Source organism: Bidens hawaiensis, unplaced genomic scaffold (genome assembly GCF_021521415.1).
Source record: "Bidens hawaiensis isolate Kalapana, Puna unplaced genomic scaffold, B.hawaiensis_p1.1 tig00064233_1, whole genome shotgun sequence".
NCBI lineage: Eukaryota > Viridiplantae > Streptophyta > Magnoliopsida > Asterales > Asteraceae > Bidens > Bidens hawaiensis.
The window spans coordinates 55,674-67,288 of record NW_027501482.1 but is presented as its reverse complement, the minus strand read 5'-3'; the positions used below and the strand labels follow the sequence as shown (position 1 = coordinate 67,288).

General features: G+C 33.6%; 1 protein-coding gene across 3 annotated transcripts; it reads right to left on the bottom strand.

The window, feature by feature from the left end:
* Positions 1–879: 879 nt before the first annotated feature.
* LOC143604203 (paired amphipathic helix protein Sin3-like 2) lies at positions 880–11,328 on the bottom strand. 3 transcript variants are annotated; one of them, XM_077080758.1, is made up of 21 exons: positions 11,113–11,326; positions 10,853–11,036; positions 10,665–10,763; positions 10,396–10,569; positions 9,869–10,091; positions 9,642–9,778; positions 9,068–9,143; positions 8,965–8,994; positions 8,709–8,899; positions 7,427–7,581; positions 6,540–6,664; positions 6,208–6,462; positions 5,125–5,562; positions 3,916–4,004; positions 3,391–3,840; positions 2,541–2,638; positions 2,325–2,463; positions 2,079–2,228; positions 1,363–1,523; positions 1,152–1,251; positions 880–1,074 (listed from the first exon to the last, which is right to left on the bottom strand). In XM_077080758.1, exons 1-21 carry the CDS (start codon positions 11,178–11,180, stop codon positions 943–945), a joined length of 3,474 nt encoding a protein of 1,157 aa, XP_076936873.1. In that variant the 5' UTR covers positions 11,181–11,326; the 3' UTR covers positions 880–942. The 3 variants fall into 3 exon arrangements, with proteins under 3 accessions (XP_076936873.1, XP_076936872.1, XP_076936871.1); XM_077080757.1 differs by having other exon boundaries at positions 880–1,251; positions 8,709–8,896; positions 11,113–11,328; XM_077080756.1 differs by having other exon boundaries at positions 880–1,251; positions 11,113–11,327.
* Positions 11,329–11,615: the final 287 nt, after the last annotated feature.

Sequence of the window (11,615 nt, the reverse complement as noted above, 5' to 3'; positions counted from 1 at the left end):
TCAAATTCCTTTCGTAATTTAACAAACCAAACTCAAGATAAGTTTATGTTAGAATTAATTCCAATTAATTTCCTCGAATTCTAATTCTTTTCTAGCATTCCAATTCCGTTTAAAAACATTATGTGAACCAAACGACCTCTTATAATCAATCACTCACCTCTTAGTCAAATTCAAAAACACAATCACACATAAAACAATCCAAGAATTATCGTCATTAAAATATGCACCCTTTCACAAATTCAAAAACACAAAACAATCCCAAGAATCAATGCCATCAGCATATAAAAAACAATGAACCTCAAAATCCTAAACCCTAATGATAGGAAGAAGAAACACATACCAGATAAGAAAACCAAAACGCAGCCTAAAATCACTATGATCTTTGAATTAGATTTTCATGTGATTAAAAAGCAACAAATACTCCACATAATTGGCTATAACCACAATAAACTCTAAAAAAAAACATCCTTTGCATATTGTAATGTTACAAACACTTATAACTTTGTGTGTTTAAAAACAACATATTGACACAATTAAAACATGAGCAAACACAGCACTATCTCTATTTACACAGTTGGTTTCTATATAAACTTCACACGCGTATTCACATTGCCTTTATCCAATTTCTTTCTTAACCACCAGCAAACCATACCATCAGTCAGGTACCAGCACTTATTATTCTAAGGCTATTTCTACAAAGATAAAAAAGGGGTAAAAAGAATGATAATAACCTTCCAATTAGCAGCTTTTTGTAACAATAGAATATTGTTTTTAAAAAAATAAATTCTCTTTTCTACACAAATCGTCTTTTAACATAGGTGTAATGAATGTTTACATTAAGCAAATATTTACTATTCACTCTGTAATGTAAACGCTTGTTACACCTATATATGCGTGTGTATGTGTATGTATATATGTACCTGGGCGTTTATGTAAATAACCCTAAACTTTGGCTGTCAATAAGAATCTGTGAAATTGCTCGACTTTTGCTTGATTATGGGATGATGATGATGGTGACTTACTTTTTCTTCTTGCACGAGAAAAGTAATCTTCTGTACCCAGAACATAAGATATCTGCTGACACTCGAATAATCAGATATCATATATATTATTATAAAAGAAACTAATAAAAAATATTGCAAAGCTATTGCCTTTGATGAGCTACAAGACATCTTATACTCCAATCCGTTGACCACATGAGCACCTTCCATGACAGAAGATTCATCTAGATCTGAATATTGACTTATATTTCTGCACAGCAATTAGAATTCTGATATTATCCTCTGAAACTAGTTTTACATATATATTGAAAGATAAACAACTTTTTGTTAACTAAAAAAACCTGATGAAAGATATTATTACCTCTGCATAAAGATGCCAGATTGCTTTCTTCCAGTCACTACGGAAAGATAATCATTATGAATATAAGCTGCAAAAGTAGGATCCACAGAGACTGCAACCATTTCAGTCTTTTCATTCCCGTCATCCATCAGCTGGATGGTTAACCGAGACGGACCAGATGTCTGCAAATACAAGAATTTGATATGCACACACACACGCACACACACATATATATATACATATATACATACATATATATATATACACACATATATACATATATATATAGGTAGAGAGAGAGAGAGAGAGAGGGAGAGGGAGAGAGAGAATGAATCATGAGATAACTTAAAAGTTAAGAAGAAACTTTGAGAAAACCACTTTTAAACAAATGTATTTTTTCATTCTGTTTATATCTTATCAATCTTTGCCAAAAAGATAAAAAATAAAAAAATAATAAAAAAACTATATGTACTTAGCGAGTTACATATATGTAACGCGTAAGTGACATATATGTATATTATGAAATACACATATGTAACTTCGTGAGCTACATATATTTTTTTACAATACTAATCTTAAAATTAAAAGAAATGAAAAAAGAATCATAAAACTTGATTGGCTGGTAGTAGTTTTCATGTAACTTTGTGGTTTTCTTATGAACCCTCCACTAATATGTGTGTGTGTGTGTGTGTGTATTGTGAAGAGGAAAGAAACAAAAAAAAAGAGAGAAAACATACACACTGAAATCTGTATATATTCTCATCATGAAGAACATGTGCATTTTCATAATACACCGAATCAACAAACTTGTCAGGTTTCCTGGATTTTTCATACTTGTACAGTTGAAGAAGCTTATTATCCATCTCATCACCAGCAACAATTTGAAGCTGTATCATTCACAATAATTGGAACCCTAAAAACTAGAAACAGTAACAAAAAGGTTTGGAAAAACTAATGTAGGTCAGTAGGTGCATTATCCATACCTGTTTCACAAGCTTATAAATCAACTTGTCCAATGTAAACAACACATATGATTGATTCCCTAAAATGGCCCGACAATCATCTTCAAACTTGGCATTATCAGCAGACCCGTCAAGTAAATTGTAAAAAGCACCCATAAATCTGCAAACAATATTAAAGATTAACAAAAAAAAATGTAAAAGTATGATAAGCATCCATAAATATTTGAACCAAACCACCTGGAGTAGAGATCAGGAGGTGTGGTATCCTTTGATGTTTTCCACTTCATTTCAGCAGATGAACTGCCTTTAGCTGACATCAGCCTGTCATACAATACCTTAAAAAGAACCCAAAATAAAAATCAAGTTTTTTCTTTAATTGTGTTAATTATTTATATAGTAACTAATATTACAAAAACTGTTAGTACAACACGTTTGACCCGTTTCAAAACCTGTTTGTTTAATGAATGGGACTACTGATAAGTAAGCTTGTAATCGAATGGAGCAAACACTAACAGGGCATGTTCATGTTCTTTCGTTTAACTTTAACCAAGCAATTAAACGACCAAAGTTTTCTTGTTCGTGTTCGTTCGTTAGGAAAATAAACATGTTAGCATTCGTTTATGTTCGTTCATTAACAGTATTAACAAATGATTCACGAACGTAAACGAACATCACTGAATGTAGACGTCTAGATGAATAAACATAATTATATGAACACCAACCAAATGTAAGCGTGAACATTAATCTGCTGGGCCTAAAAAAATTTATAAAACTAGACTAAATTGGAACCAGTGATATTTTAATTTCATAAAACTAGATTAAATTGTAATCTCCCTAAAAAAGTGTAAACTAATGGAACATAAAAAAAAATATAAACGAACTTAGATAAACGAGTGTAAACAAACATACATGATCGTAAATGAACGAATGAGACATGAGTTCATGTTCGTTCAATAAACTAAATGAACCAAAATGCTGCTTGTGTTTGATCATTTGTTAAATAAACAAACATATACGAACTTCCCGCCGAATGGTTTACCAATAGTCCACTGAATACAAAAATATAAATGAAGAATCTTATACTTACTTGATGAAGTCTGAAGAGGACATAAAAGCTATCACTTCCGTAAAACACATGAGAATCTTTTCTTTCCACATCAGGGAAACGCGAATCTTTAATTATACGTTTTGCTACCGGTTTTGCCAACTGCAATAACTGCTGAGCCGGGGGCAAAGAAGTGACATCACCGCCAATGAAATTTACATCATCCGCCCCTTCTGCCTCTCCTTCACTTTCTGCTTTACCATCAAGATCATCACGGTCAGCATCTTCTTCATGAGCTTCCCGAGAGCACTCGTCAGCTGCTGACTCACTGCCTGACATATCAGCACCCTCAGAGACATTCACACTGTTCTCATCATCAGCATCTCTAACTTCATCAGAATCATTATTAGGTGATAACTCGCCTTCTTCTTTCTCAGCTTTTGAGGGGTCGGTAGAACCACCATTGGTTAAAGATTTTGGGTGATCTCGAGGCTACAAAATTAATTTTTTTTTAAATCAAAATCGGATATATGATAAATATATCTATAGTTTTATTTCATGCCATACCTTTGATGAAGAAACTTTGTCAATTTTAGACTTGGCTTCAATAACGTCCTCGGTAATATTATTAGGTCGAGAAGTACTTTCTTCACGCCCTAAAAATGTATTTTCAAAATAATGCTCCATTAGCATAGGTCAAACACATTTTTAAGTTTAAACCAGGTCAAAAACAGCCAAATATAAAGAAAGTCACCCAAAATGTATTCATCTAATCATATCTAATTGGATTATTAGATAATAATAATAATAATAATAATAATAATAATAATAATAATAATAATAATAATAATAATACCATAGTCATTGTAGTCATATTCCACAAAATTAAAGAAGAGAAACTATCATCATCATCATCATCGTACTCAGTATATCCCACCAATAGCAAAGCTATGGTAGGGTCTGAGGAGGGTAAGATGTAGGCAGCCTTACCTCTACCCCATAGGGATAGAGAGGCTGCTTCCGGTGAGACCCCCGGCTCGATAGTAGTTTTGCATCAAGCCTTGGACATAAGGCACATAGCACTCAATCATCGGGACACCGGCTGATCGGTGCATGTACCCTTATCTTTCAGCTATCAACGCCACTACATGATGCCTGATTAACCGTCCGTCACTTTTAACGTTATTTTCACGAGATTAGTAAAATAACGTCAAAATTAGTGCAATTTCACTTTTGCCCACCCGAGGGTTCACACATATATACATCATATGTGCGCACCGCAAGCAGGGCTATTAAAGAAGAGAAACTAATGGGCAAAAAGTTGGTCATGGGCCAATTTGGCCCTATCCCTGACCATTTTGACCCATTACCCAAACCAACCAGTCATTTAGCAACTTTTAAAATAAGATAACATAAACATAGACATTAAAAGATAATAAATGGCAAGAATACAAATCAGACAATTCTTTGACTGGACCTGTTTGACTTGTACAAAATAATCAACCATTTTGACCCGTTACCCGACGTGCTCAACCAGCCATTTGCCACCTTTGGAATAAGATACCATAAATATATCTTTAAAGATCATAGATCGCAAAACTACAAAACAGAAAAAAAATTTGACCCGACTCGTTTGATTTGTACAAAAACATTGACCATTTTGACTCGTTACCCAACGTGCTCAACCAGTCGTTTTTCTACCTTTAGAATATGATGAAAATATGACATAAATATAGGCATTGTCTTTAAGAGATCATAGAAGGCAAGAACACAGACCAAAAAAATCTATGGCTCGAGTAGAGTCTCTCTCGGGTGTAGACCCATCTTCCTTGGTCAACACATCTCCAGTGACCATGCCATTCTTGCTTGAATCCACTTGATCTGGCAAATCGGTTTGATCCCCATTACAAGCCACCAGTTTTGATATCCCAGGTGCATGTGTAGATATCTCAACATCCGAATTAGGAACACACAACAATGGATCCAAGAATGTTGTCCATAATCTTATAGCTTTGTCCAGTTGTTCCTTAGTCGCGCACATTTCTTCACATGAATATTTAATTAGTTTCAACAAATCTTGGTGAATGTCATTATCCCTGAATTCAAATTCAAGATTTGCCACAACATTGTGTCTACTTCCTGCAGCAACACTCATCAGCAAATCACTGTCTTTCTGGTTCTTTTCCTTTATAACTTTAATTTCCGCTACCAAAGCTGTCATAAAGACGCCACAAGAATCTTTACATTTTATAAGAAAGGTAACTTTCATACATAAATTTTCATATATGATCATATATGATTAAAAATACAGGTGTATGTTTTTTTACATAATTACATAATACAAACCTAACACAAGATACACCGGGTTTGGATTTCGTATAAACAAGTTCCGGTCAGTTTTGAGTCGACTAGCAAACCCGTTTAGCTAAACGGGTCGTGTTCGGGTCAACCCAGCAGGTTCACAGGTTGACCCGTTTAACCAATTTATTTTTGTTTTTCAGCATAAGTTTTATGTAACAAATTAATTGGTTGGGTATCTTATGCCAAAAATTTAAAACTAAAATGGAAATTAGCATAAACATTTATAATTAAAAATTTAAAATGTGATTGTTTTATATAAATTTGTATTTTTTGGTTATAAAACTGTATATACTTATATTAATATTAATGTTCAAAAATTTAAAAATTAAAATCTTTTGGGTCAAACAGGTCGTGCTCCGCTCAATCCTGTGAATATGCGTGTGGTGTTCGGGTTCACGTGTCTGACCTAATTTTCGTGTCCGGTATGTGTCAATCTGGACCCGTCAACCCGCGAACACAACCCGTTTAACACCCCTAATTCAAAAAAGATTGACTTACACTTCATGCTAAGATTCTTTGAATCTTGTTGCTTAAAATAGAAGCTACGGTGGTCAAGTGACTTGTAATGATTCTTTGCATATATTTCAGCCCAAACCTTGTTAAAATCTGACCGACATTTTGTCCAATCATCTTGTTTTTGTTTTAAACGGGTCAGAATTATGGGCAATGCGAGAGACGGATTTCTTCCTAATATATCCATCACATCGAGACCATGATCGCCATATAAACGTTCAATGCACCGCAATTCAAGAGCTACATAACCACAAACACAATTAGAAAATCCAAAGCATTATTTTAGCACGGAGTGCTAATAAAAGTGGGATAATTACCTGTGAAATGGCCCTCAATATGAATGGGAGCATCAGTACTGATTGACTTGTTAATTTGGGTCAATAAGTCTTCAGCCCGTTTAGCAGTTGAACTCACTGACTCCAACAACATATCCAGCTCAAACCTAGAAGCATCAATAAAACAGAATATATAGTTACTACTTTATACATAATGCGCATAAATATATACATATATGCATCCACACACACACACTACTACTAGAGAACTTTCTTGTACGGTTCAAAAGATACCAAGTTGATTGAGTTGACCTGAAACAGTTCTTGTCCAAATTTTGACACTTTCTATAAATTGTGTCATTCATGATTACAAAAACTCAATTAACTACATTCAAAAAGAGTCTAAATTTTTGGATAAAAAATTCAAAGAAGTTTTATGCATTATAAATAAACTTTTGGTGACTTTTGATCGTTTCCTTGAAAGCTAAAAATATTTACCCGTTATAAAATGCAACCGATATGGGTACAACTCTATAGCTATATAAAAGAGTCCGAATTTTTGAAACCATGATTCAAGACGTTTTATGCATTATACAAAATTACAAACTTTTAATGGCTTTTCTGCCATGAGTGCAACTCTATAGTCTATAGCTACAAAAAGAGTCTAAATTTTTGAAAGAAAGATTCAAGACGTTTTATGCCTCGTATAAACTTTTGGTGACTGATGACCCGCTTCCTTTGAAGCTAACATTTTGACCAGTTTAATAAACTTTTGGTGACTTTTGACTCGTTTCCTTTAAAGCTAACCCGTTATAAAACATAACCAGTTGGAAACCATAACTAAATGCATAAGATGCTATAAGTGATAGAAAAATTGAAATTGGCAACATATCATTTTCTTAATTTTTTTCCTAGAGAGAGACTATTACCTGTCATCCTCACATCTGAACAAACTTTCTTCATACTGGTTTCTGCGCATATGTTTAAACGAATAATCCTCACTGCCAGAGGTAACTGACACCCACACTTCATTAAGTACTTCAGAACCAAGTTCTGATCTTTGACTTACAGACGGGATTGGATACTGCACAATACCAAATAAACAAACAGGTCAAACTAGTCAACAACGGGTTAATACAAACAGCTTCCAAAATCTCTTGAAATAGAAGACTAGGTTATTGTTGTGTTAATGTTGGTTTTGCATTCGTCGATTATTTATTCAGGTCAAATGGACTTAAGGCTGTAAATGAACCAAACTTTTCAATGGAAAATCTTTTACGTTGGTTCGTTCAATAAATGATCAAACACGAACAAGGAATTCCGTTTGGTTAATTAAATGAACGAACATGAACAGAGGTCGCACTCGTTCAATTGTGTTTGTGAACGTTCGATAATGTGTCCGTTTATGCTAGCTCACTTACGTTCATTGATGTCCGTTCGTTTACATGTTCGTTTGTTTATACTCGGCAATTAAGGTTTTTTATATTTTATAATATTCTAGTTTAGTATCCTAACATTTAGGCTTTTTATATTTTCATATTTATACTACTTTATTATCTTAACATTTATTCTAGAAACCCTAGTACTTCAAATTTATATTTAATTGGGTAATTTTTCATTTATGTCTAATACTTGAGTTTAAGAACAAAATTTCTAGTTTAGTATCCTAACATTTCAATTTTTATATTTTCATAATTGTATTAGTATCTTGACTTTTATTCAGGAAATCCTAGTAGTTAAATTCATATTTATTTTGGGTGATTATGTCCAATACTTCAGTTTAAGAATGTGTATTTTTATATAAAATTTCTAGTTTACTATCCTAACATTTGAATTTTTTTCATATATTAGTTTATATTATAGAAACCCTAGTAATTAAATTCATATTTTATTTTGTGTGATTATGTCTAATGCTTGAGTTTGAGAATGCTAATTTTTACTTATCAAATTAATAATATATGTTGGTTTGTGTCCATTTGTTCATTTGTGTTCGTTCGTGTACGTTTATGTTCATTTGTGATTTACGAAATTCACAAACGAACACGAACTAAATCATTTCCTTAATGACCAACACGGACAAGAAAGTCCGTTCAGTTTTTGTCCATGAACCGTTTGTTTGTCCCATAAATGCTAAACGAGCGAACATGAACAAGGTCTCATTTAGGTTTGTTCACAGCGTCTGGACATGTTTTGACTCGGTAAGAGGCTCACGTCATCAGGAAGAAGCCTGTAACTGGGAGTGCACCTCTGGCAGTTAGAAAGATCAAGTTCTTGTATAGATTTCCCCCAATATTTCTCTTTGTTCATATCTTCTTTAGATGCATAAATTTCACGTCTATGCTCTCGTTCTTTTTCCCCTGTTTTAGTTGATTTTGACCCATGCCCTTCTGTCCACAAAGCTTCTGTCATGCATAATATAATAATTTAGAGGAAAACAAATGCAGAGTAAACAAGAAAAAAAACATACTTTTTTTCATCACATCTAAAAGGAATCCATCTGTAAAGAAGGCTTGTTAGTGATAAATTTTTTTTTAAATATATAAGAAACCATAGAGTTGTCAGAAAATCACCCATATTTTCACAACGCTCCATAAATGCACTGAATTGTTCCATAAGATCTGGGTGACTTCCAAGTAAATCAGAAACCTGAAACAAAAAAAGTTCAACGATGAAAAGAAACATCCACAAATAGGCCTGTAACCAAACTGAACGTTCACTGAACTGTTCAGCGGAAGTCCATTTATGTTCGTTAGTTACGTTTGTTTAAGTTTGTTCGTTCATGTATTCATTCATTGCTAGGTACATTACAACTTTGTATAGTTTTATTAGATTAAAAAATCACTCATTACAATTTAGTCTAGTTTTATTATGTTTATACGCCGGCATAATAATATTCACGTTTGCTTCTAATTGGTGTTTGCTCAGTTATCGTTTATATTCGTTCATCTATGTTCAACAACCGTTCATTTATACTATTAACGAATGAACATAAACAAGATGAACAAGTTCATTTTCTTAACAAACAAACAAGAACAAGAAAACCCCATTCATTAAACTATTTGTGTTCGATCGGTTCGTCTACAAGCCTATCCACAAACCATGGACTTAAGCAAAAGGCGGGCATAAAATGATAAATAAACATACCAGACTTTGTAATTCTTTTCTGGTAATTATTTCTGTGCTATAAATGTGTAGACACTTCAAGAAAGCTTGATAATCATCTGGATTACGTAACCTATCTTTCACTTTATCACAGAAAGTGAACTCTTGGCAGTACAAACCTATGGTCAACAAATAGTCAAACACCAAAAGTTTGGCCAACGTAACTCCTTTTTGGAAAAATGAAACATTCAAGAAAAGATGGTACTCACTTTTTAGGGCATCTTTATCATCATATGGATCCAAACCCGAATGCATTTCAAAATCTTCAACTTTCCGTGCTGATTTTCGTTTTTCTAAACGGTGATCGATACCAGAATCTTTGAAATCCTGATCCTGAGTTCTTCTATCTCTGCTCTCCTTTTTCCTCTTAATCATTGTTTTATCATCATGCATTTCAAGACCTTCAACACTTGACTCCCGCCGCCCTCGTTGCTAATAGCATATAGCTAATTAGTCCCTCAAATCAAACGTTAAAAAAGGGTACAAAGTTGCATGAAAACTTTCAAGATGAACTCATTTAGAGTATCTTAACCCATTTTCAGACACCAAAAATAAGTCAACGTGGCCAAAGCTCCCAATCCCACACCATCAGTTTGACCAAGTAACCAGGTCAGAATACCTTAAACCATAAGTTTAAAAGCTTGAGGTTTCTTTTTAAAAAGATTCTGAAAGCTGGCTTACCCTTTAATGAAATTTACATAGAAAGAAACAGTGAAACTAACAATAAACTATTTACTTTATCTATTTGTGTATGTCTATGTGGGCCCATAGCCGAACTCCTTTCATCATAACGGTTATAAGTTTGCCTTAGAAATGAAGAATGATGTGTAGATGCAGCAGCAGAAGCGTCTGGCAGAAACCTTGTGAACTCATCAAGAAGATCAGGATGGTCATAAAAAAGACTGGCAACCTGCATAGATTCATACGTGTAAGATAAAATTATAGCATTATATACAATTATACATCATATGATTTTCTTATACCAAATCTTATAGAACACATTACCTCTTGGTAGACTTCATTGATACCCTTGTGTTCCTTCCTATACATATTCAAGATGTCTAAAAATGATTTGTAAACACGATCATCATTTTGAAAACGCTTCTGCACCAGAAGAGGGAAACAAAGGATGAATAAGTTATAAATCTATAAAAGAAATTTGTCATCGTTTAAATTAAGAAAATCGGTTTCACCTTTATTTTGTTTACAAAGCTTATAGCTTCATCAAACTCCACAGCTTTTTTGGGTGGAGGCTCATCATCCTCAATAACAGTAATTTCATAGCCCTTGGGTAAAAAAGTATTGAACCCAAAAATAAGATTGTTGTGCCCTTTAAACAAACTTTTCACTCTTGCTATCACCCCAGTAGTATAAATCCTGCATAAGGTGAATTGTGAAATTAGTTAACTATTAGAAACAGATCGAATTAACCCTTTGACTAAAATATTCATACCTTTGAGCTTTAAAGTCTTTCATAACATCAAGAAACATGTCATACTTTTCTCTTTGGTCTTGGAACATGTCCTTGACTTCCTTTAAGTATGTTAAAGCATCACTTGTCGTGAGTTTCTGAGCACTGCTAGGACCACCACCACCTCCCGCCACTTCATCAACTCCTCTTCCGCCAGGGACTTGGAAGGGGCCATACCTTCAAGATGAAGAGGGAAAATATTGACTCTTTGACCAAGAAACACAACACATTCAAACATGTTTTCGTAGACAAATTAGGGATACTAATAAGGTGTGTTAGGATGTGTAGTTTGATCTAATCTTAAGTGCTACAGTAGACTGATATTATGATATTAATTTTCTGATTATTTTGACCTGAAACTCAGAATAAGATAATCAGCTAAGGAGTGGTTGCAAATGACTGTCAATATTTCCTTGTCTGATTATGATTCGTGAAATTGCAATAAACACACATCCAAAGACTCCATATAGATACACTACGCGTTT

Bases quoted from the DNA above. Each gene is read 5' to 3' on its own strand.
- LOC143604203 (XM_077080756.1), bottom strand. From the start codon at position 11,180: ATGTTCCAAGACCAAAGAGAAAAGTATGACATGTTTCTTGATGTTATG. The intron at 7,582-8,708 runs GTGAGCCTCTTA...GGTATTGTGCAG, and splicing joins ACAGGCTTCTTCCTGATGAC to TATCCAATCCCGTCTGTAAG. The intron at 5,563-6,207 runs GTAAGTCAATCT...TCTTTATGACAG, and splicing joins AAAGAATCTTAGCATGAAGT to CTTTGGTAGCGGAAATTAAA.